The sequence below is a fragment of the Phasianus colchicus genome, chromosome 14 (genome assembly GCF_987193195.1).
Source record: "Phasianus colchicus chromosome 14, bPhaCol1.hap1.1, whole genome shotgun sequence".
Taxonomy (NCBI): Eukaryota; Metazoa; Chordata; class Aves; order Galliformes; family Phasianidae; genus Phasianus; species Phasianus colchicus.
In genome coordinates, this window is record NC_143449.1 from 11,952,218 (window position 1) to 11,978,663 (window position 26,446).

Below are 26,446 nucleotides of genomic sequence, written 5' to 3' on the forward strand. Positions count from 1 at the left end.
AAGGCCATACTACTCTTTTGATCTGAATTCTGTTCACTGTTTATCTTAGAAAGACTATTTGTTATTTTTATTTTAGCCACTTTCATTTTTTTTTATTGAACTTCAGTGAAGTTCATTAATCAAATTGCACAGACCTTGTTTTATTTCTGTTTCAAGGAAAGGATTCAAGACAGCCCTTCTCCAGCTCCATCCCTAGAAGACAGTCAGCGGCCTGGGAGCCATGCTTCCTCTCATCAGAGCAGCAGCGTGTCCAGCTCACCTTCCCAGCTGGACAACACACCAGACAGAATTGGTTAGTGCTCTGCAGCCTCACACCCCATGACAGTTGCTGACCTCACAAATTGTAACAGTTTTTTGAAGCAAATACCTTATTTACTGGGAAACTCAGGAAAGCCCTTTTCTGTTTTGTTTCCTGAAAACAGAAAGAAATGTACAAAAAATCCTACAAAAAATGACCAGAAAGTTCCTCAATACAGTTTGTTGTATTAGATTCAATACTACGCAGAGCCCAACCTCTTATTTTGTGCCTGTATCTACCCATGCACAGAAGATACCATCCCTTCTATGGTGTGACTCACTGATCTTGCTTGCTGGCTTGAGAAAGTGACTCTGAAATCACCTGGAGTTGAAAAATAGCAGGATATGTTTCAAATCCTATGAAAACACACATACGATGATATTTACCTCCTGTTTACTATAAAAACCTCCTGTTGGCCAGACATTCACTCACTGCCATGAAGCTGAGAGCTTTTTGATTTTTTTTTTGTTTTGTTTTTGTTCTCTCAAGAACAATTTTCAGTCTGTACATTATTGATCTTGTGTTTAAAATGCAAATTTGGACTGGAGGAAATTTGGATTCTATGCTTGGTGCTTCCAGGAGGCATCTAGGGCAAGTCAGTTAACATCTCCTTACGTCCATGTGTGTCAACACTGTTGTCTTCACAGAAACTGCAACCTATGCAGATATTGCTGAGCTAGATTTAAACTACAAAAGCAATGCAGTTCATGGCAGTCACTGTGAGCTTCACTCCCTTCAAATTACTACTCAGCAGTTTGCTGGGGATTTTGGAGTTTTTGCCATGGTCCATGCTGCAGTGCCATTGCACTACTTACTTCTGTTGACAATAGACAAACTAATCAATAGAAACTAGGTTGCTTGGACAAAACATAGCATACACAAGGGAAGAACAAGAAAGTAGATGCCCTTCAGCTTCCATATATGTAAACTAGGGCTTCCCTTAGAAACAATGAAAAAGGGATTTTTTTCCCCTTATTGTAATTTTTGAAAGCTATTGTAACTTGTTTTATTAACAGTAATAGCACACAGTGCTATCTTCTGAGCTCCAGAAGTAATAGTGAAAGGGTTTTTTTTAAATAAATAAAATAAAAATGAAACGTACAAATTTTTATATATTTAATAAGTATATATATATATTTTTTTTTTCGTACTTTTACAAGTTTTTCAAGTTTTTCACAAGTTTTATTAAAGAAATTTTGAATTCTGTAATTGGTTAATTGCATAGAAGGAAATAAAGAAAATAGGCATCTTGAAATCATGAGCTTAGCCTGTCTCACTGATCTGGTAGATGTTAAGAATTTTTTTTTGCACTATGAAGTATGTTTTTTTCCACTTTCATCTATTGGTTTGGGCTACTATTTATGCATCTGATTTTTTTTTATTGTGCTTGCTTTACAGATAATTGCTAACACTTACGTCCTTTGCTTTACTAAATGCGTTTTTTCCCAAATGATTTCTGTGAAATACTTTCCTAAATTTTTTATTTGAACTCTTTTCTAAAAGATCAATTTTTCTCAGTAATTTTAGTTCTGTCTTGGTGTCTTTTTTTAATCAAGTTGAGCAAGTTTGCTTCAGCTACAAATTCCACTTTATAATTGCTGAATTGGGGGCTTTATGGACAACAGAAGTGGTCAGCTGCTTTAAAACTTGTATGAATAAATGTTAAAATATCAAAATAATAAGAAAAAAAAAGTATAATTTATTGCTTTCCTCTTTTGACATTTTTAAAATGACAGTTCTTATATAGCTGTGCACTCTCATTTTTTTAGCTATGTTGACCAACAGCAGGGAAGGAGAGCTCATTGATCAAGAAACCGGGACAAGCCTAAAAAAAATGCAAAAGGAGAAAGGTATAACTACACTTCTTTCTATCTCAGACATTTAATTACACTTACATGTTTTATTCTCTTTTTTAGTATTCTGCATAACACTATAAATCTAAGAAAGCCAAGTGCCTAATTGCAATGAATAATGTATCCACTGGGTTTAGATCACCTTCTTCTTAGAAAGAGTAAACAATCAGGTCTTTGCTTCCCTCTATTTATATCATATGGAGTAATATTTTGCCATTCTTTTTCTCAATTATTTATGCAGTTCCCAGCAACTATTTGATTAGTCACATGATATTGTTTCTTTTCCTCCAGTAGATGTGCATGCACACTACTCTAATACTGGTTCGTAAGTGAGGGAATAAACCATTTTTCATGTTTAATAATGCTACCTGATCTCATAAGAAGCAAGTAAGCAAAGAGGTGATGTTTGGCCTATAGTGTTTGTCCTGTAGGCAGAGAAGTGCCTCCTGATCTTGCACTGATTGGTGGGAGCTGGAGAAAGTTAATATGTCGGTGTATTCAGGTAAGCCCTGGGTCACAGCTGCAGAGATGTGGAATCTGCAGCTGAACATGGAGGAGGAATGCGGCATTTTGTTTCCTTGTAAATAAAATTTAAAAAAAATCAGTCATATTGCTAGACAAAGTTTATTGTGGCAGTACATACAGAATGCCATACAAAATGAGTACATGCAAAAAAGAAGTGATGTGTAGATGAAGAAACAAAAGATAGCTGAAGGTAAGTGAACTCTAGAGAAGATGCTGCAGAATGGAGGGATAGGGAGATATAAAGGTTTTAAGAAGGAAGGAGAAGAGAAGGAAGTGTCCCAAAGAGGAGACATTGTAGGCTAAATGTAGTTATAAGTCTACTGTAAATGTGAATGTGTTATTATAAATGAAAACTCAAAGTGATGTATGTTTTGATTGAGCTGATTTTAGGTAATAAATCATAAATCTTAGGCCTGTGTAAATGATTGCACTCCCTATATATTTATTTTATTTTCAGAGTAAACGAAAATGCTAGTTATTGGCAATTTTAGGAGCTACTCAAGTAAAAAGAAAATAAATAAATAATAATTTGGAGGCTCCATGTGCCTTGTGATTCCAGAGTTCTATACAGTGATTTGAGTAGACTCATGAAAATGACGGCCACCTTATTGTAAGATGGGTTCTACTCTGTAGACATCTGTAGACATGACTGATCCAGTCATGAGGAGGAAGTGTCTAAAACTTCTTCATGTTTTCTTACTCAACTCCTTCCTGGAAAGCAGAAGCTATTTTCTGTTCTTTGGTATCTTCAGGCATTTGATCACTTTCCTCGTGAGCCCCATAAAAGCCCATATGTGCCATTTTTGAGATAATCTTCTGGCTGGAACATTTTGCTTAAAACGTTCCTCTTGACTCCATTTGGCATTTGCACACAGCACCGGGGGCTAAAGAGCTATCAACTATACCTTTGTACCTGAAATTAAAACAAAACAAAAAACAGCAATAAAAAAATCTTACAGCAATTACATAGATAAATATTTACTGTAAAACTGAAAGTATAGTTGATTTTAATTTTTTACACTGTGTGGTTTCTTGCCACATTTTAAATTTCTTTTCAGTGAAACAATTCAATATCCTATGGGGTTCAAAGATGCAAATCATGTAGTTATTGGTAGTAGCAGGTCTATCACTCAGAACAGATGAAGGAAGTACAGTTTAAAAGTCAAAAAAGATAACTGAGAAATCCAAAAATGTGAAAATGACCTAACCACAGCCACAACACCAATTCCTAGGTTCCTGTGATCACTGAGCATTCTTTGCAATCACAACAAAGATCTGCCAGCAATGTTTTGTGTACCACAAGTCACCTTGTGATTAACGTTGTATGGGCTTGTCCATCTCTGGTCTGCAGTTTTGTGCAGTCTTATTTTCCCCTGTTGAACATGTTCCCTTAAATCTGTTTTTATACGTATTACTTTGACTTGCACTTACGTGATTTTTAGAATGAAATCCAGTATTTAGAGATTGTCCTATGTCAGCTAAAATATTTTAAGTGCTTCAAAATCATAAGAAATTAGAGTTATCATTAAAAAGACAAAATCAAGTGTTCAGTTTTATGCTTAGTCTGCACAGGTCAAGTTTGTCTCTCAGGACTAGAAAGTAATTGGTTTTTTGGCACATGAAGATGCAGTTTTCATGTAATCTTATGGCTCCAGAACTGAAACATTCTGATTTATCATGGGACAAATGTCAAAATTTGAAAAGCATTAACGGTGTACGTCCAACATTTTGAAGGTGATTTCATACAATCTTGGAATTTCACATTCAGCATTGTGGTGGACCTGTATTGTACCTCCTTTAGGAATCTCTGTTTTATAGAAATACGAGCACCATGTAATGGGGGACTGCACCAGTAGGAGTTTCAGTCTGTATTTTCCTTCTAAAATTCCTGGCCTGTCACCCCATATAAGTGTTATTACCCCTCAGGATTTTTACCACTCCAGTATGTATTTTGTTCCTAGTAGTAATAGTATTCTCTTTGCATAATTGTTTTGGGCTCTGGTGCACCTCAAATGTGTTGAACAATTTTTGTGTTCAGATGTGGACAGTTACTGAAGAGTGTGATGTATGCTCAGCGAAAAATATATATGTAATTTGTATACAAGCTTTATTTTTCAAAACTTGACATTGCTTTCACTAAGGCGAAGTATATTTACCATGGAAAACATTTGCAAAGTTATTAAGAAGGAATGTAGTTAAAATAAAAGTATCAACATTTATTAAGCATGACAAGTAAGCAGTTTATACAACCGTGGCAAACATATGTTTTCACATCTGCTTTGAGTAATATCATCATGATTTTAAAAATGATTTATAGCTCTGCAAGCCATAAAATGCCAGCTTTGCTGTAAGTTAAAAGTTTTCAAACAACAAAGAAATTATTGAAGGCATATATTAAGCATGTTTTTGTAACACACCTTGTTAGAACTGCATATCTGAGCTGTTTGTAACAATTAAGACAGAAACAAATGAAAATTAAGTAACTAAAATTTAGCAGTAGTATTACTCATATGAAAGCTTAGCATAAAAAACAATAAAACTTATTGTGATTATTGTAAGCGCTACTGTGATATTCCTCAGGATACACAATTTTATTTTCCTTATGCCATTGAAAGTGTTCTCAGCACCAGACAAAAATATCTCAGTTTGTTCTCATCAAACTAATTTCAAGGTAATTGGGGCTGAAGAGAATATAGCTTAAGTTCTTTCTGACAACACAGTTAATATAAAATTGTTCCAATTATGCTTGTATGTGTTGGTGGGACAGAATTTACAGAATTAAAGGCTGTCTCGTCTCAGCAGGGTTAGAGGTTGGTTACAGACCGTGTCTTTAAGCTTGCTGAAGAAGCAATGCCATTAAATCTCAGTTACTCCACATCCTTTCAGCATCTTCTTAGGAAGTATTGTTGGGCTTAATATTAGAAGACAACTAAATCAAATATATTTATAGATCTGCACAAGCATTCTGCCTGTGCATCCATGTCAGGATATGAGTGAAAACCATATAATGGATAATCTGTACTGTATTTTGAAATTGCTAATGAAAAGAAACAGAAAATTCCCAAGAGAACATAGCCCCAAATGTTACAGAAATGTAAACACAATTTCTTCCTGATTTTGCTTACTTGCTATTTCTGTTTTTAAGCATTAGCATTTTACCTAATTCCTTACAGTAATTCAATTTTAAATTTGCCTGCTTCGGTATTTATCCTAAAAAAAACCTCTATTGTATGGGAAAGGATTGTGTTTGACACAGTATTGTATAGGCTTTGTAGAAACGTCCATATGAAGTCTGGCATTAGGAAGGTTAAATGAGCCAGAAAAGAACTTGGCCATACCTGCCAGTAGGACTTAATTGCAGGTACAATTATTCCATGTGACTGTATGACAAAAAATATTTCTAACTCTTCATATGGGATGGAATAATAAAAGACACAACACCAGCTCTTGCCACAGAGAAATCAGTGGAAGTGTTTGTGACGTCTTCAATGGGAGCAGAGTTTGGCTACAGTCTGGTATTTTGGGCCATAGCTCCCCCAGCCAATAGCAGTTGTTACTATCCTAGGCAGGAGTGGTATATACCCATAGGCAGTGCAAATGCTGTGCCTCCCAGGGCAGTGGTGTGCCTGAGCCTGATGAGACGTGGGAACATGCCAGCCCTGCCTCTGTGCTCTGATTTCAGCAGGAGGCAAGCAGGCCTCAGAGAACCACGGCATGCTTTAACATGGCTGTTTGGGGAGCTGGAGTTGTATTCCCTCTAAGTGAACCAGAGTAAAAATTCATAGGAAAAGTCTGCAGATGACTGGTTTCTTCTCACTTACCTGTTGTTCAAGTGCTCTTTCAGCAGAAATGAGGGCTGTGTTTGCTGAGAAAGTGATTTGCTCTGAATCTCTCAGTGCTGCTCAGTGTCCATACTGCCCCCTTTAGCCTGCTTGTCTGCATTCCTGGAGCGCAAGTCTACATGCCATGAGTGTCTCAGATTTCTGGTAGATGGTAGTCTCCAAAGCTGCATCTGGCAGCTATTCTTTCTCATTTTTATTGAAGAACACCTTCACATTTATTACTTCAAGGAAATGGGAATTTTGCATCATTTCTGTCAGCTGAGTGAAATATTTTCAGATGGCCATAGATTACAGTAATGAAAGAATAACTGTATCTATTTATTGTGTTTTGTTAGTGGAAAGGGGTTTTTATGGTGTTTATATTAATCATCGCCAAAGGACTAGGTTACTCACGATGTGAGGAGAGGAGAAAGAGCAGGTGCACAACACCTGAAACAGCAACAGGCCCAAGTGGGGGGTGTCCTCCAGAGAGAGGACTTTTCTGACAATTAATGTGAAAGCATCCAGATGGAGAGTGCAAGGAATAAGGAAAGGAACTAAGATTACGAAGCTGTTACACGAATCGTGTATAGAAAGTGTACGAGAGGTGCCAACACTTCAAATGTTCACCATGCTGTTTCTTTGACATTGCAGTACTTACATGTTAAACATATAATGACAAATAAGCAGTTTTCCTTAGGAATGTGCTCACAAATCTTCTCTTGAGATACATGGAAAAGTTCCCAAATTAGAAGTGAATTAATGTTCCTTTTGTGTCTAAGTGTGACATGAGAGACCCAGGAGTTGTTTGATAAGCAGTGGATGCAATAGTACATGAGTTTAAAGGTTGCAAGGGCTTCTTATTCCAAAAATCTCAAGTGACATGTATTGCACAAATATTCACTAGAAGACTGAGAGATATTTTTATATTTTCTGTCCTCTTAGAATTCTGAAGGGTAACAAACTCAGCGCTCTGAGTGAAGGCTTTTTCTGCAAGTTCTTGTTGTTAAATTTAAGCTGCAAGTGAGCTGACAACTGACAAAATGGTGGCCTAAGAGTAGATGGGATCTTTCATCAGTCAGTCAGAAAACAAAAACCAACTGAACAAAAAACCCCAAGCCATGAAACTAAGGCAAACTTTTATTAATACTTTGATTCACAGTATATGTGAATAGAAAATAATAGAAGAGTTCTAACTTTTTCGGTGTATAGACTCATATTGTTACAACTGCATTTAATCATTGCTAAAGTATTTATAAATACAAGGGCAAGTAGTTATGTAAGAGAAAATAGTGAAATATTCTAAGTTTGCATCTTTTACATTAAAATTATATTGAGTCTCAAAAGTAAACAAATTTTCTTGATTTTCAAAATCATTTTAAACCACATCGTTTTTTTCTGAAGGGTAAAATAATTGCTTCATAATTATCTTGGCATATGGACCAGGACAGTTTCTTACATTGATATATAATTTATTGATATGTTTTATTTATTAGATTTCTATGGCTTTAATGTATTACTGTCTAAAGACTACAAACAGTGAGTCTAGATGAAAGTGCTGAAAGACAGAAATTCTTTTTACTCAGAAAGCTTTGGACCAAATTTTTGTAAGCAATTTATATAGCTTCATGGAATAAAGTAGGCAAAAAAGAACGGAATAATGTGGCATTTTTACAGGAAACTTCTCTCCAAAGTCAAAGTTACCTCTTCACAGTTTAGCACTTCCACTTTTCTTCCAGAACTGTGAGGTGAGTTTTCTATAGGTCCATCTTATTGAGCTGTAGCAGATATGAAAGGCATCGTGGGGGTAAATTGCTGAATGTCACCTGGTGGCTTTTGCATTAGGCCCAGTAATCTCCCTCAGAGTTAACGTTGTATTAGAACTGACCCTTTGAATTCTCTGGATCATAATATCTCTGATGCAAAGTCATTAACCTCAAAACTGCAGTCGGTGACATTCTTAATGTCTGTGAGTTATTTAATAAGTATGCCTTCAATCCTCATTAAGAGCAGTAAGACTTGAAAAACATGCATCCAGAAAGATGGGTGAAAGGCTTTCTTACAATAGCAATCCTTGAGATCTGTGGGAAGACACTGATGCAGGCTCAGCCTCCACCTGCCTGTGCTCTGAGTCAGCCATGGTGCCACACTGCTCCTGAGACATTCTGATTGATTGTGCATTTGTGTGCCCAAACATGTAACCACGTGTGCGTACAGGTTCTTCTCAGGTTGAATTCATCAGTAAGACTGTCACTGCTTGAAATTTTGGCTTGTACAAGCAGTACATGTTTCTGAAAAATATGTCATTTTTAGCACGGACAACAAAGACTGCGATCAAACACTTGTTAACTGGGAAACTGCTCAGAAGCCAGCAATCGCTGCTTTTAATATAAGTTTCTGATATTAAGAAAAAAAAAAGTTTTTGGCATGTTTCATGCATTTGATTTAAGCCTAAGCAAGTGAGCTGACAGAAATGTATATTAATAACAAAGCTTATTGTTTATTGTGAAATATTTGCAATATTTGTCTGAAGAAGGCCTCCAGGATATTCATAAAAACTGCACTTTATAAACCATAGGTTTATTTTCTAAAGGCTACTGATAGTGCGCTAAGTTTTAATGTTTGTCATAGAGGGCCATTACCTATCAGTGAAATACAGTGACACGGTCACAGCTGTGGCACTGGCTCCAGAACCTTTGTTTCAGTCAAGAATGGATCAGAAATGCTCTTGATTATGACAGCACTCTGTGTGCTCCTGCTGTCAAAGAGCAAATCCTGCCCTTATAGCATCCGTGGGCTTTGCTTGATAACCTGTTTTCTGGAGGACAGCTTGAGCCAGCTGCAGGTGCGTGCAGGGGGATGCCCTGCATTCCTGTGTTCCTAGCCAGCAGCCCTAGGAAAACATGTGTTCTGGGAAGCCCTGAAGTGTACCTTGCACGTGCAAGTGGTGTTTTCTGTAGCACTCTTACATATTCAGATCTTTGTGTTGTGTTTTTTGTTGTTGTTGTTTGAGTTTGGGTTTTTTTGTTGTTGTTTTCTAATTCGTTCTTTTGAGTATCTTATTTGCACTGTGCCTGCCTTCTAAGTCACACAATAGTGGCAATTAAGTGGACTTGCTTCCTAGAGGTTTCTGATGGTCAGAAAGCTAAGAATAAACCCATTCATCTGTGTGTATCTACAAAGTATTTGTGTACATGCCACATTAGAACAATTACTCTTGGTGTAAAAAGTAATAAGTACTTTGCAAACAAACCATAGATTGGAATTGGAAAAAGGAGATTGTCCTCAAGTCATGAATCAGGAATAAGTGTGTTCTTCATTATATTCCATGTGTTGCATTGAAGTTACTTGATATCTTGTTTGTAGAGCTGATGTGACCCATACATTGAACTCAGAAGACACTGGGGCTGCAGAACATGAGGGGTTCTGGACCACAGCCAGCTCAGGCTGTAATTTCAAGGAAATCAGATTTCATGTTTGATTGTTGGGGGTGAGCACCATTATGAAACGTTTTCCTTTGTTAGATATTTATTTATATGTTTATATATAGCCATATTCATTGTTGGGATGGATAGTTCAATTAGTAGCTTTTTAATATTATCAGCTGTACTTTGGAAATTAAGCATTATGCCTCAGAGAGTGGAAGACCACAGTAATAAGCAATCAGTATAATCAGGATCCAGGTTAAGTTTCATAGAGGCATCTTGGGAATAAAATTCAAGACTAGATGCAGCTGTGAGATTGGCTGTTGATGTTTTTAGGTATCTCATCAATGCTTCATTGACACACCTGTGCTCAGCATTAGGCCAGCCATTATAGCTTTTGAATGGCAGACTAGACTTCTAAAGGTATTCGAGGCATGACTCCTATTTCTGTAATAGCACTTTTCCTGAATACTCTTGAAAATCAGCCCATCACTATCTGAGTCACTTTTGAGACTAGGAGTTGGGCTTCTAAGCCATACTAATTTGTGAGATATTTCTAGTACTTAATGTTGATGAGAACTGTTAAAATAAACAATTTTTCCAAAAAGTTTGATTGTTACTACCCTGACTCCCTTATTTCTTTAATTCACCGTAAATCTGAAATTTGAGGCAAATGAGCACAAAGCCAAAAAAGGCAGTGGTTATCCCAGCACCAGAATCCATGGGTGCACCCTTTGTTTCATGTGTAGCAGTTGCACATTGCTCTCAAAGTACCAGTGGATTTATTTTTTATTTTTGTAGACGGTATGAGAGTAGTTTCCAAAGTGGGATTTTCTTCTAGTTGACAGAATATGACAGAATATAACATGTAATTTAATAAATAAAATTCTGCTTCCAGATGTGTTTTGAGATACTCTGATCTAAAAAACATTGTATTTGATCAGCCTATTTGAGCCATCACCTGGACTGCTGTGCAATATTCAGGTTGCTGGATTTGACTGTCCCTGGAAAGGTGATGGAACAGATTGTGCTGGATGCCATCTCCAGACAACTGGAAGAAAAGGAGGTTATCAGGAGTAGTCAGCACGGGTTCACCAGGGGGAGGTCGTGCTTGACCAACCTGGTAGCCTTCTATGATGTTGTCACTGGCTGGGTGGATGGGGGGAGAGCAGTGGATGTAGTCTACCTTGATTTCAGCAAGGCATTTGACACTGTCTCCCACGACATCCTTATAACGAAGCTGAGGAAGTGCGGGATAGATGAGTGGACAGTGAGGTGGGTTGAGAACTGGCTGACTGGCAGAGCACAGAGGGTTGTCATTGGCGGTGCAGAGTCTGGTTGGAGACCTGTAACCAGCGGTGTTCCCCAGGGGTCGGTGCTGGGACCGGTCCTGTTCAACATCTTCATCAATGACCTTGATGAGGGGGTAGTGGCCACCCTCAGCAAGTTTGCTGATGATACGAAGTTGGGAGGATTGGCTGACACGCCCGAAGGCTGTGCTGCCATTCAGCGAGACCTGGACAGGCTGGAGAGCTGGGCAGTAAGGAACCAGATGAAGTTTAACAAAAGCAAGTGTAGAGTCTTGCACCTAGGGAGGAATAATTCCATGCACCGGTACAGGTTGGGGGATGACCTGCTGGAGAGGAGCTCTGCAGAGAGGGACCTGGGTGTCCTGGTGGACGACAGGTTGGCCATGAGCCAGCAGTGTGCCCTTGTGGCCAAAAAGGCCAATGGCATTCTGGGGTGCATTAAAAGGAGCGTGGCCAGCAGGTCGAGGGAGGTGATCCTCCCCCTCTACTCTGCCCTGGTAAGGCCTCATCTGGAGTACTGTGTCCAGTTCTGGGCTCCCCAGTACAAAAAAGACAGGGATCTCTTGGAAAGAGTCCAGCGGAGAGCCACAAAGATGGTGAAGGGCCTGGAGCATCTCCCCTATGAGGAAAGGCTAAGTGAGCTGGGTCTGTTTAGCCTTGAGAAGAGAAGACTGAGAGGGGACCTGATCCAGGTCTATAAATATCTAAGGTGTGGGGGGCAAAGTGGCGAGGCCAGACTCTTTTCAGCAGTGTGCGGAGACAGGACAAGGGGAAATGGCCAGAAGCTGGAGCATAGGAAGTTCCGCACCAATGTGCGCAAGAACTTCTTTACAGTGAGGGTGACGGAGCACTGGAACAGGCTGCCCAGGGAGGTTGTGGAGTCTCCTTCTCTGGAGATATTCAAGACCCGCCTGGACGCCTACCTGTGCGACCTGGTGTAGGGATCCTGCTTTGGCAGGGGGGTTGGACTCGATGATCTCTGGAGGTCCCTTCCAACCCCTACGATTCTGTGATTCTGTGATTCTGTGATTCTGTGACTTGTGTGAATTTGCTGACATATCCCATGGCTTATTTATGTGTGTTGTCAGTGAAGGGTTACACTGCTGCAAAATTTTTAATGACAGTTGAGTGGAGTGCTTCTTCTGGTGAGGTCAGAGATGCCTTTTTGATGTAGGGTGTGTTGGAGGAAGGAGCATCCCTGGTGGGGGGTTCAGCTGGAGCAGAAAATGGAATATGTATGTGTTCACACGTCTATTCACAGAAATCAGAAAGTATGAATTGCACAGAAAATAGTGTGTAAGCTATGCACCTGTAACCTTTGGAGGCATTTTAGATGCTGTCAGTTTGGAGAGATGAGTGTATTTACAATGGTTGTGTTGTTTTCTCCTAGTTTTAAAATCTAGAAAGTGATTGTAATGAGGGTGCCCTCCAGGCAAAAGTGTGTCAAAATTCACATATTAAAGGAGGAGTCATCAGCATTACTGTTTGACTTTTGACATTATTGTCATATAGCCTTAGGCATTACAGGCAGAAGGGATTTAAATGGGAAGGAGAACTGTGGAATTACTCTATGAAAAAGTGTGTATTTTCACTGATTTTTCTGCAAGCTATATGTTTTAAGGAAAGCACAATGTTATTATTATAGTAACAGTAGTGTTAATTTTATAGTGCCTTAATTCCTTTGCTTCTTTGTATGAAGTTTCTTGATAATCCAACAAATAATAATAATAATAATTCAATTTTCAAAACCTGTTCAGTGAGAGCCTTATTGTTTCAGGAACTAATTCATTACTGACTTCTGTGTATGCACTGCTGCTGATGAAAACATGAAAGGAATCAAACACTTGTAGATTGTAGTCTTATTTGCAATGAGAATTACAAAAATTATCTTTAGTATGCAAGATAATTTTTCTGCACCCTCATTTAGGATTAGCATTTTGTATAACATCTCTGCCTTTATCGCATATGTTAAACATAATACAAATCTGTCTGGAATTTTGGTTTTACAGAAGCAGCAGCTCTGTTCTGTAGACTCAGTGAGAGCCTGATTGCTGGAGTGACCTGCTTGTAGCACACACAATGTCTCTGCTGTTATTATATGGCCATGCATCATGTAACATGTATGCATCCTGGCTGATAGTTAGCTTGGTGTAGATTTAGAACTAAAATTGTACTGTTTATCTGAAGAGAAAGTTTCTAACAGAAGAAATCCGGAATGCAAAATAATAAATATACAGCCTTGCCTTGCAGGCTGTTGATTCGATTTATAGTAATACATTAAGTAAGCAGGAAAGTAACAGCATCTGGTGGCAATAAATGTCTCCTTTCCTGAGTTACCAAATTGGCTATGGAAAGGTGATTAGAAATAAAATATAATGATTTCTGATAGAAATAGGTAACACTGCATGGGCTTTGAGATAAGAACTTGACAAACATGAAAAATAAATACAAGAGTGGTTTTGAAAAGGGGTGAGATTACCATTTTCTGTGTAGCGTGCCAAGATTTGTGCATTTCAAATGTTAGCAGTTGGCTTCTTTTCAAAACTGATAAATAATGATGTTTGTTGCAGAAACAATTATCCTAAAAATAATTTAAAAGGATTGTATCCCCTTTTTGTTTGCCTATAAAGACCATATTCAATTTATATATCGACAGCAAGAGTTCCACTTGCATCTATAAAACACTTCTTAAATCATTCTGAATTATTGATGTGCACAAAGAACTCTTTCTGCTTTTGTTTGAAGTTTTATTTCTGCGGCGTTGTGCTTACTAATTGTACTTTCAACTGCTATGACATCTGTTATAGTTGTTTCAAAAACTTTTCAATAGTTTTCTTTTTTAATGATAGACAGTCTTTTCAAAGACAAACTGTCTTCATTTTGAGCAAGAAAAATAATTAGTTGAAAAAAGATCACTGATTTGGCCGGGGAGCTCACCATTTTCTTTTTCTTTTGCAAGTGTGTGTTTTATATGATTCCAGCACCTACTCAACAGAAAGCTGGCCAAGGAGAATTCATCTCTGCAGCAACTCAGAAACCATAGAGCATCAGCATATGTCTTTTGCTTCCCCCAGGAAATCCAGGACTTTATTCTACCAAAAAGAATACCAAGAAAGTGCTTTACAAACTGATAGGCTCTATATGTCTAACAGATGGAAAACTGAGCTGCTATTCCAAGCTGCTATGCCAAACAATATAGGAAAAAAAGCTCAGCAATTGGAGATGAGATTAATCCACAAAGGTCTGTTTAGAAAAACTTTTAAATATAACTAGTCATATGAATATGTGGTCCAGCAGTAAATTTAGATCTAATGATCTAAGATGTAACTGCACTCCTATCTGCGACATAGGAATACAGGAGGTGTTTAAACTGTCTCACACTGGGGAAGCACTTTGTCTTTTTTTATAAAAGAGTATAGGTTTCCCTTTAAGATGGAGCAGGCTTTCAGCTTTGAAAAATTTAAGTCTGGGACTCTGGTCCAGTTGCAGTACACCATAAGTAACCTTTAAATGAGAAGTTGTCTGGAATTCGTATAATAATTAATACAATGCTAGGAGATTTAATTGACCACAAGATTAAACTATTAAGTAAAAAAGTTCTTCCTAATTGAGAATTGAACCCCTACCCTCTATTCATTGAGTGTCGGCTCTGCCACTTGAGCTGTGAATTGGGGGTTAATTGACTGTCTAGAATCTCCCGAAGTGCAATTATTTCATATAATGGTGCTAACACAGACTATAGTAAGGCAGTTTTTAACGGCATCCTTTTTACCCCTGGATTTAGAGAGATTGCTTGAGAATTACAAGATGTTGGATATAGGAGAGAGAAGAAAGATATAATCAAAAAATGACTTGGGATTTCCCTTCAAGTGCCAATTGATAAAGATCAAAAACCAGAAAGAGGTATCGGTGTGGATTCACAGCTAGAAAGAGACCTCACCAGCTTTTGGTTAATGGGTGCCCTAATCCCTGGACCTGTCATGCTCAAATCCTAGCACTTTTCTCGTTCTTCTGAAGACCCCACTGTGCTCACCTGCTGTGAGATCTCACATTGTCTGACTCAAGTTATGGGTTTCAAACTCCACTGAGTGCGTCTCATTTTCTAGGTCTGGTGAATAATTAGTTTTAGTCTGTGAACCATGTTTTGTGCTACAGTTTAGATATTTATGGCTGTACTCCGGTGATGACAGTGTCACGCTGCACAGGACAGAAGGCACTGTAAAGAGGCAGGGATTTCCCCAGTGACACAAAATCACCTATTGCTCTCAACACTTCTAATCTTGGCAGCTGTGATACTGAAGACGTATTGGAGAATGAGAGGTGTGTCTGCAGAAACTTGATTCAGGAAGCCATGGATAAAAAGACTGCTGGAGGGCTGTTAGTAGCTTAAGACCACCTTGAATACTGCTTGCCTTGGGCCAGCATTTTGTTTTCTGTGGCACAGGGGAGATTGCAAAAAAAGGGGCGTAATGCTGACCCATCCTGCTGCCACTTGAGGATTAGTACCATAGTGTGTTTCTCCTTTGCAGTTAGCACAGCTGTGTTTTGGAAGCATAGCACTTCTGAGCTTATGCATCAGGGACTGAGTGAGCATCTTATGTCTTACATTAGTGTAAGTGGTGGTTGTAATGTATGGCATGGATTCTCTTCAATTTTTTTCTCTCTATCCTGCTATCTCATATGTACTTTTACTTCTCCCTATTCTTTACTTGTTGTTTCAGTGTGTATGTTTATGGCATATTTAAGTGGCTTCTCATTTTCAGTGTTTGTGGAATATAAATTCATTGACGAAAGTTCAGATCTGTGGCAAAATTACTGTTCCCAGCTCAAGTTGCAACAAAGAGTTGAGAATAACCTGTAAGTAATTCTAAATCAATTGCTGTCAGAATCATAAAAAGAGGAGACAAGGTAGGCTCACTTTTATTTGCTTACATGGTGATTAATAAAAGTCATAGTAGATTTTCCTGCTTCATTAGTGCAAATTTGCAGAACTTTCATAATTACTCTTTTCCTTTGAAGAGAAAAGTAACAGAGATAATATCAAAACTTTTTAACTAAAGGAACAGTTAGTTATGGATACAGTTAGGCATTCTTATATTTGAGTATATTCCATTTTTTATGTGTTTTGATACAAGTGCCATCTCCATAAGTATTTGAAGCAATTACTCTCAGTACAGGAGATGATTTTAGGACAAAAAAAAAAAAAAGTGCGAAATTTCTGAAGATAAAAGGAAATGCAAAGAAGTTTGGGGTTTAACCCTTGCATTTTGAAATTGAATTTAAAATGTTATAGGAGTGAAGGACTGACTGTGTAGAGAATTTGTGCTTAAAAATATGTAGAATCATAAAGAGCAAAGTCTGGCAAAAAGTGTGAAAAGGAATAATGTGCCATAGCATGAAAGGCTTACATTTGCATTCTGGTGAAATCTGGACCTCCAGGCAATGTCAGATCATAGGTTACTATGTGAAAATCAGTGCAGTCAATGGCTTGGAAATGCAAGGAGAGAGGAGCATGAAAACAGAGTTCAGAAAGTGCAGATGACACTAAAGCACATTATTTTAAAGGTGACTCACAGATAGATACACACAATTTCTAACCTGCTCTATCAGCAAAGGAGATTTGGAAGATGTGTTTGTGCTCCAGAATTATTGGTTACATAATCTCTCAGATTTTCTGCCTTTGCTGGAGGTGTTTTAGAAAGCTGAAAATGTGAAGTATGGCACAGATTGTCTTAGGTGGAGGATCTTCGAGACTAAAAAAGGTTTTCTTCCTGCTCTTGAACAGGTAAAATAAGGATGATATACAACAGAAAGAGAGGGTTTTATAGTGTAATTCAAATTTGAGGATTTTTGGTACTTGTTCTCATCTGGCCACAAAAATTCTGGAGTAAAAACAGAGGAAGCAAGATGTATTATTTCTAACGTGAAAAATAATCATGGTGTTTTCTATAGTGTGAGGGAAGACTTGTTCCACACTCCATAATAACTGACTAGAGTGCAAAAAGCCTCTGCTGCCAATAGGTCGGTGCTGTTGTGAAGAAATGACATATGAAAGAACAGCCTTCCTCATGGCTTCTGCCTTTGAAACGCACAACCTGGACACGTTCACAGGATGAACTAAGTGACAAAAGCAATTCTTTGCACTCGAAGTGCAATCACTCTACTGTTCTCACCTAGTTCTAATTTTTCCCCTTTTAAATATAATTCTGTTCCACAGTTTTCTCCACCTGCTGTTTTCCAAGATTTAGACATGCCCAGTCTGCATACCACCATTTCCCAATTGCTTTCTTCAGCCCTTCTTACTGTCACAATTCAGGCTCCATCAAGCACCCAGCTGGCTTTCCTTCCTCCATGCCTGCCTTCTTCCTTCCTTCTCCCCATTCTCTTTCTGTGCTTTGTCATACAAAGAAAATAAATCTGTATCTCAACAGAGAAATCTCCAAGGTCAGACACATATCTCTCTCTTTTTGTTGTTGTTTTTTGGGGGGGTTTTTTTGTTTTTTTTTTTTTCAGTTAAGTAACACATCCCATGGAAAAAAAAAGTAACATGCTAATGACTTCCAAATAAGCTAGGTAAGTGTAGTGGACCTTCTGTGGTGCTGCTGCCTGCCGTTGGGTCAGAGAAAAATATTCAGAGGTATCCTGTAGCATGGCTATGTCAGAGATAGGAACTGCTGCTCTCAGAAATGTTGGTGTTTTTTCCACTGTAAACTGTAGATCCCAGGCCACAGTACAGCTGTTTGTTTGCATTCCTTGACTTGCTGTTTGTTGACACTGTAACCAAAGGTGATGCTCTCATCACTGCTCTCACAGGAGTTATTCCTAGCCTTACAAGCCAAGCAGCGTACAGCCGTGCTGCCTCCCTTTCTCAGGTAGTTTATTTGTAATTGCAATGGAAAATCACATCTGGTACATAGCCCCCTGGTAAGGCCTAGTTAGCTCTGAAAGCAGTGGGCACCGAGTCTTCTGGGATGAACTTGACCCTGCCTCAAGGTCTCTTACGTCGTGGTGGAAACTGTGGATCAAATTTTCTTCTCACTGAAATTTGAAGTAATTGCTTGGAGTAAGTGGAAGCCCCTGTATTATTGCCCAATGAGAGAAGCTGTACGTCTTAGGTATTCAGCATTGCTGAAGGAGTACTTTAAATTATATTGCAATTACCATCAATTCATTTCCCTTTGGAAACTTGCCTCTAGATGGATATGGTCTGGCAAGCTTCTCAGTCAGTTAACAAGCAAATAAAAACTGCAGCAGCCCCCTCCCCGAGCTGCCATAAAGAGTTGTGTTCTGAAGGCAACGTGGAGCTGTGGAAAGCAGTTGTTCTGCTTCGAGCATGCCCTTGGTGCAGCATTAGCCTTCACCTTTCTTCCACTGTTAGTGGAGGAAGTAACTGATAGTGATCGACACGATTTCCTGGGCATAGTACATTCAGATTTTTATTACGATATTACCAGGATATATGTTTGTGGAAAGAAGATATAGGTAGATATATATATATGTTTAGCCTCAAAATATAAACCCTATAGAAATGGTATATTACCTGCATGAAGCTGAAAATATGGAAAATGTGGGTGACTTAGTGTGCAGGAACTGGACCCAGCTTTGCTTACAAATCAGCCTGATGATGAGGCTGCAAAAGTTATATTTTCACTGCTTTCACATACTGAATTTATTAGCTTCTTGAAATTGATTTTGGATGCCTTTCATTTGCCATTGGCGAAAGTCAAAAGCAAAACGATGATATACCACATTTTGCTCACTCATCTTTTTATTGCCCAACTATTGTTATTGAGTAAAAGACATTCAGTGTGTTCCCCAAAGGAGACAGAAAGCACGTTTCATTTTCTTTTTAATTGATGGAAGTTTAACTGAATACAGCTCCTGCAGTCCTCCACTTCAATATCCAGGTGGCAGCTCCAAAGGGGTGGAGGGGATGGGGACTGGGATTCTGTTTAGATCGGGGCTGAGAGCAGAAGCCAGAAGGGCTGTCAAACTTCGAGCTGTTTAATTTGCTTGGAAGGAATGGTGCAAAGTTAATATCGATGCAGCGCTATGAAAGTGTTCAAGTAGTTATCTCTAGGAAGGTAATGTGAACTCAGCAGTATCATTGCTTTGATCTTTGGTTAAAGTCTTACAAAACTAGATTGCTGTTTGATTGACAGCCTTGTCAGAGAGTGAATGAAGACTGACACTCTAATATTGAAAACGCAGCGTTTACAAAACTTAAAGCCTGAGTTTTCTCATGACACTGCTGCTTTTGTGGAAGAATGAATTTCACGTTTATTTTAAAATAAGTATATACCTTGCTGCATGCAGCTTAAACTTAGGAGTTTGACTGCTGGTTCCCAAATACATACCCTAATGTTTGATGCAGATGTTTTTGAGCAACAGTACTACCATAACGCATTTGAAGAACTGGGTTCATGTCTGAAAGCTGGAGTGTGGTGGTATTGTCACACTCAGTACCAAATACAGCAGGTCTTCAATGGCTGAGATGGAAGGCAGCAGCTTGGGCATTTTATCTGGCAGCTTCTGAGTACATCCAATACAAAGGTTAAAGGGTTTTTACCATGTATTGGTAACTGAAGAAGTTGTCTTCAGCTATTGCTCATCTTTGAATTGCCCAATTAATGCCCCCAAATGGATGGAGGCCATTAAAGGCAGAGTTAATTTCCAGAGTAGATGACTTCTGCTTTCATGCCACTTAACTGCTAGCCATACCTTATTTCTTTCGAAAGTCTGACATGTTCTGAGCTTGAACCCCATTGAACCTTCACAGCCAGATTTTTCAGAGACCTGGGTGACTTGGCTCTAGGTGGCTCCTGCTTAGATTTGGACAGGAGGACCTCCAGACGTCCCTTCCAGCCTAAGTCATTCTGTGAATCTGCTCATCTCCCAGGTGATTGGGGTTCAATGCAGTCACTCGCCATCAGACTTGCCTTTCTGCTTTGGGAAATCACTGGTCACCTTTAGGGTTGCTTACAGCTACCGCATCCAGCCTTCAGAACCTCCAGACCAGGCTCTGCTCTGTCACCTACCGATATACAGTGCACTCTAAAGTGTGTTTCTCCACACTTTACTCAAGTTCTTCTTTTAATTGGATAACATAATATATTTTGTTCATCAGTTATCCCCAGAAAAGCCTCACTTCCTATTTCTACATGCAGCAACACAAACTGCCATAAGTTTAAGAATGGTGTCTATTTCCAAATCAAAATACCTAAGGCAATCAAATATGTCCCCAGAATAATAATCCTGTATCAACCATAGGTGTTAGTTAAGAGACTAACTAACTAATATGACAAGAAGGGAATGGCTTTAAACTAAAAGAAGGAAGATTTAGGTTATATTTTAGGAAGAAATTTTTGACTCAGAGGCACTGCTGCCCAGGCAGGTTGTGGATGCCCCATCTCTGGAGGCATTCAGGACCACGTTGGATGGGATCCTGGGCAGCCTGATCTAGCCCATGCCCAATCCAACTTAATCCTTTCTGTGTTTTTATGATGCAGTTTAAAATTAGATGTTGAAAAGATTTTCATAGAAGAGGCTGTTGAGCTGTGCTACAAGGGTGAGGGAACTACTTCACTTGGCTTTCCTGTCAAATGTTTTGTCCATGTTTCCCAACCTTCTGATTCTGATTGCGGTTTTTCTTTACCTGTGGTGTGTTGACCTGTGGATGTCTTATATGTGTGGATACAATGTCATGTAGCATCTGTAGAAATTTGCATGAACTCTTGCAAGTAATGTGGTATGGATGTAACCCAGATCATATCTTAATCTTCTGAAGTATCCTTTAGGAAATACTACTAATTAAAGACAAGATTAAAGCCACTTTAATCATTAGTGCAGTTTTACTGAATAGACCTTACATTTGGCCATATTTTCAAAGTGGACATGCATGAGTCACAAGAATAATTACTATTTCGTCATTTGAAGTCTGCAAATGACTGATTTTGGAATGAAAAAACATATGTTCCCATATAGATTATGCCAAATAAATTATTTTCAAAACCCACATTTATGTAAATACATTTTTTATTGAGTAAAAAATGCATGTCCTCAAAAAATAACTATCACCTATATCATGGTGTAAACATTTAAAAAAATGCATATAAATATGAATAATTTTTTTGAAATATCTTCGGTCTGCATCAGTATTGCAGCTCATTAGGTAAGAAAATCTTCCTTGCGAGACAATGGCTGTTTTTAAACAGTTTCCAAAATTACACTGAATAAAAGCTCATGTAACAAACTTGGTATGTTTTCAGGTTTGTAATGAGCAGCTTAACATTTTTAAACTTTGTCCAATTCCTTCTTAAGTATTTTTTAATATAGTAATAGGATTAGATTAGCTGTCCTTGATTTATTTATTTTTAACCATTATTTTTAATGTTTTTAATGGTTTTAATTTTAATTGACACCGGTAGCGTATTAGAAATGCTATGAGTCACTTCCATTTTTCCTGCTTTCCTTAGTCCCTTTAGAGTCCTGTACAGGTCATAGCTTTTGAAGACTTTGTTCTTTTTTTATATTTACCCCCTTTCTCTCAATGAATGTACGTATGTGCACATGGCACATAACATAGGTATCAGGAACCAATTCAGTTGCTGTGACTTTGATAAAGCATTTCTGGAACTTGTATTTCAGTTAAAGATTTACAGCTTTCCTTTTGCCTCAAACCTCGTTTTTAAAGGCTAGAAGAGAAGAGAAACCCCAAACCATAAATACATTAATTGAAATATCCATAGTGCCTTCAGTTAATGGTATTTCCTTAAAGCAGATAGATTATGGAGCCTCCTTTTAAAACAGGAGTGTTAATTTACTGTTTCCTTTCATCTTGTGAAATAATTACTTTTCTTTTTTGCCTTCAATAGTTTGTTCTGGTCATTAACATTTCTGTAAAATTAAGTTTGAAAGGTGCTTTTAATGTTCAGATGGACTGCCGTGCATGTTTGACTGTTAAAATCAACCCACTTAAGGCAGAACTAATGTTTAACGCTGGCAGCCATTTGAAGTAGTTCACTGCCCAGTTTAATGGTGCTGCCAAGGGCAATAGCCACATTACTTGCTATTATATTTTGGGGGTTTGTTATGCCAGGGATAAAGACAGTCCATGACATTTCTGAAAACATTGGCTTAGATCTCAAAGACATCATTTTTCCACTAACAAGCTATAAACTGTAATTTCTTGGGGACCAGTGGGCAAGAAACAGCAGCCCCAGCTCTTGGCCACGTACACCATTTAGGAATGGTAGTTGCATGCTGCAGTGTTAATGTTGAACAGCTTTTCCTGCAAACTCTGTTGTAAAAGACATAATGAAACTGTACTGCAAACACAGCGATGATCAACTGCACTGGAAAATGTCATTTTATATAATGGGAATTTGATTTTTCATTTTCATGATATCAGGACTGTTGTAAGACACATACTGGCAGGTGAAGAATGAGCTGGGATGGCTCAGCCTGGCCCTGTGGAAACTTGATGTGGGGACACTGCCTGCTGGTTGTGAACCATCTGAGGTTTTATTCATTGACAGTCTCTGGTAGCTTCTGTTTCATTGTGGTTTTGGTGGATTTTACTGGTTTAGTTGATACAAAACTGGACATCTCTTGTCACGCACCACTTGCAATATAAAAATGCTTCTCCAACCTTGTGTTGAGAGTAGGCTTTCCCAATGGCTGAATCCCCCTTAAGCCAATCTAGCTTTCTCCATCTGCATATTTTGGAATGTAGGTCAAAGAAGATAATTTATGGCAATCTGTGAGAAAATATGACATGAAAAAACTTATAACTAGTTCTTTATGTAATGGAATCAATGGACATTTTGCATGTGTCTTCAGTAAGCCTGATGGGAAATGCATGTGTAGGACTGGACCCTAAGCAATGAATAACCAAATGAGGGAATATACATCATGTCTCTTCCTATCTGAGGTTATGAATGTATAACAAAATGGCTGCTTTTTCTTCTTTGATGAGCAGAGGCAGACAGAATTTAAAGATGAAGCAGTGCATCTTCTCAACCAGAAAAAATTATATATATTTACTAAATAGTGAGTAAAATTTTCCCCTTGGCTAGGCTAGTGCAATTTTACAAGCTTCAACAATGCTGAATGGATGTTATTGAGAAGTGCATTTGGCTCATTCTTTTTATGCTTTTAATAAATACCCAAGGGAAAAGCAGTTGTTCAAGCAAAATGAAATACAAATAAACATAGAATTTATTCTCAGTAGGCATTCTGAGGAACTTGGAGCTTGAATTTTATTCCATGCTTTTTTTTTTCTGGTACTTGAAAGCAAAACTAAAATATTCATATAAGCTGTCAGTTCTCTAAAGTGAATTCATCCTTTTTAAAAAATAAAACTAAATATAGATTCAGTGGATAGAACAGAAACAATGTGAGATGTAACAAATGACATTTCTGCCCCACAGTACATTGTTGCAATGGACCATATTATTCTGGACTGTGGATAGAAATTATTATTTTTTTTTTCCCAAAGCATTCTGTAACAATTCTTGAGTCACAGTCATGCACAAAATGTCATTTGTAATTATAGCAGTTTGCCATTTTTATCTGCTCCACGCTTATATCTCATTTGATTGATAATCCGTGTACATGCTGATAATTAACAGAAGTTACTGGGCTTTATTACCTGAATTTCAGAACAAGGTTGGCATTTTTGGTTTGACGGAAGAATGTTGGGTTTTTTTTTCCTTTACCTCCTAACACATTTTTTACATGGATTCCCACAGAGAAATACAGCTAGTGGAGTGCACTTAGTGCTAGTGAGAAGAATTCTGTCTGTGGACTTGATTTCAGAGTAACCATTGCACAGATTCTGAAATAACCCCTCAAAGAAGTATCAGTTCCCCAGCTGGTATCCTCTGGAGAGTCAGAACACCTCTTCGGGGTCCACACCTCCTGCAAGTACCAATTACTGATTTTTTTTTTAATTGCTTTTTCTGATTTTAAGATAGAAAAAATATGTAGTGGCAGAGTCTAATAGTTGTAGGTTTAAACAAATCATACAGAGATTGTTTTTGTGGTTCTAGACTTCATATCCAACTTAAAGTCCTTTTGTCAGAAGCAGTGCAGATTGATTTTAAGTGTTTACTATTAGAGAATAAATGCAGTTTGAAAGGAAGAGTCTATTTTATTGCTTGAGAATGACTCAACTGCAGACATTCCAGAGTACCTGGGCAGTTTGGCTCTTGAAGAACACGTATTTTATTTCATTTCTTTGAATGTGAAAATACCTTTCCAGGGAGAGTTCATGCTTCATTAATATTTTGATTCCTTAATTGTTTTTCATCGGCTATGTAGTTCTGTGTTTGCAAAAGTCACTCAGAAATAGCTTCTATCACCATGTGTTGCAGTAACCTTTATTAAAGCTGCGTGCTCAGATGACACAGTGCGATAGTACAGCATCAGTACCTTTTGGAATTTTCAAAAACTATCTGATTAAAACTGATTTGAATACTACTTTCAGCCTAGAACCTCTCCTTTTTAATAATCAATTAAAACATTGTTTCACTGTTTATTCAGCCCAGAGAAAGCACTGCTTGACATGTATCAGACCTTCCATAGAAGTACACACCTGTAGCCCATCCGGCATTATCCAACTGTGTTTGCACAAGGAATAAAAGGTTGCCACCTGAGCAACACTGGAGGGAGATGAGCAGACAAAAGTCAGTTAAGTGCTACAAAAAAAGAAAGGACCCTGTTGAGAGAGAAATTTCTGAGCAAATGCCTCAGTGTTACAGGGAGATACTGCAGCAGGCAGTGTACATTGATTGTAGGTCATTCTGTTTGGGATTCATTAAGATTCATTTTGTGCACTATCATGAATAGGTTTCTCAGCTACTCTCTCACGTAATACAGTTTCAAAGCAAGAAGTTAGAGTGAACAAAGTGAAATGCAGCTTGCCCTGCAAAGAGAGCAAGCCTGCTGGAGTAGGAAAACGCTTCAAACTCAGACGCTGAAGTCACAGTAGCAATACTGAAAACCTAATCACACTCGAAGGAGTTTATGCTTTTAGAGTTTTAGATACAACTTAAAACATGAATAAGTTCCTCCTCCCAGCTGACTTTGTAGAAATCCCCCAGGAAGGGCAGATGCATTAATGGAGCACGGAGCCTTTATTTCTGTCATTTGGAAGACAATGTGCAAGTTTCCACTTGATGCTCTATAGTTAGTTTTTTTAACTGCATATGGGCAAACTGTTTTTTGTTTTGGTCACACCTGCTTTTTCAATGTATGAATTTGCAGCAGGAGGTTGCCTCCAGCAGTGCTGTTTTTTCTCCCCTTGTTCCTCCTCGGGGCTGGCAGCAGGGTGCTCTGCAGCTCCTCACTGCCCCCAGGTCCCAGCTGCCCAGTCCAGAAGCTGCAGACAGTGGTGTTTCCACAAGGTTGGATTTGTCAGCAGTCCAGCCAAGTGCACGACTGCTCTGAAGCCTGTTTGTGAATGAGTGGGAGGTGTGGAATACTGGGTTTCTGCATAGATTGTTCCAATATGTGTTTTGTTTTAGACTGTGTTTTGTTTTTAGTTGAGAAGCATGCAAATCCAAGAGATGTATTCAGAAATCTCCTGAGAAGGTTTTATTTAGTTATGATGGTTCTAATGGCATTTTTTATCTTAACGTTGCCTAGGATTTATAGTGACTGGGAGCTTCCAGGTGAAGTTTTGGAAAGTTTTCACGGAGAGATTTGTTTGTAATCCTGAACCAATACAGAACAGGATTGTACATGCACATGGCTGTAAGAAAAAGAAATAGATCTTCATTTATTTGGTGCTCAAGCTTTTGTGCTTTGGCATCAGTGGACATGAGGATTTTATTAAAGAAATCAGTCTAAGCTGTGGGGTATTATTGCCATACTTCGCCATGTGCCACATTCCACAGCAGAGCATGAGGTCCTGCCCTTTGCTGGTTCAGCTGCATGGCAGAAGTGGCTGAAGTCAAGCAGAGGGAAGAGGAAGAGCACTGGCCAGGTTCTGGGCTGTATGGGTAGTCTGCTAGGGGAAAGCATAGGACACAATAACAACTTGCAACTTAAATACTTTACTGAATACTTTTTGCAAGAGATGTTTGGTCTCAGATATGTACTGGAGTTGCTCACTGCACCTCCCGAGGAGCCAGGCACGGCACTCAAGCTGATGTGAAGGAAGAGTAGAGCAGATGAATGTCAGGCAGCTGCTCCTTTCTGCAGAAAGTTT

The 26,446-nt window shown here is 38.5% G+C and overlaps 1 protein-coding gene across 5 annotated transcripts in view; it reads left to right on the forward strand.

Annotated features, from left to right (window-relative positions):
- Positions 1-26,446, forward strand: part of DACH2 (dachshund family transcription factor 2) — a 266,697-nt gene that overhangs the window by 213,654 nt on the left and 26,597 nt on the right. For all 5 annotated transcript variants that reach the window (XM_090150273.1, XM_090150274.1, XM_031594302.2 and 2 more), the window contains exons 6-7: positions 157-292; positions 2,068-2,148. In XM_090150273.1, the coding sequence (XP_090006399.1) occupies positions 157-292; positions 2,068-2,148 (217 nt within the window). The remainder of the gene's footprint in view (positions 1-156; positions 293-2,067; positions 2,149-26,446) is intronic.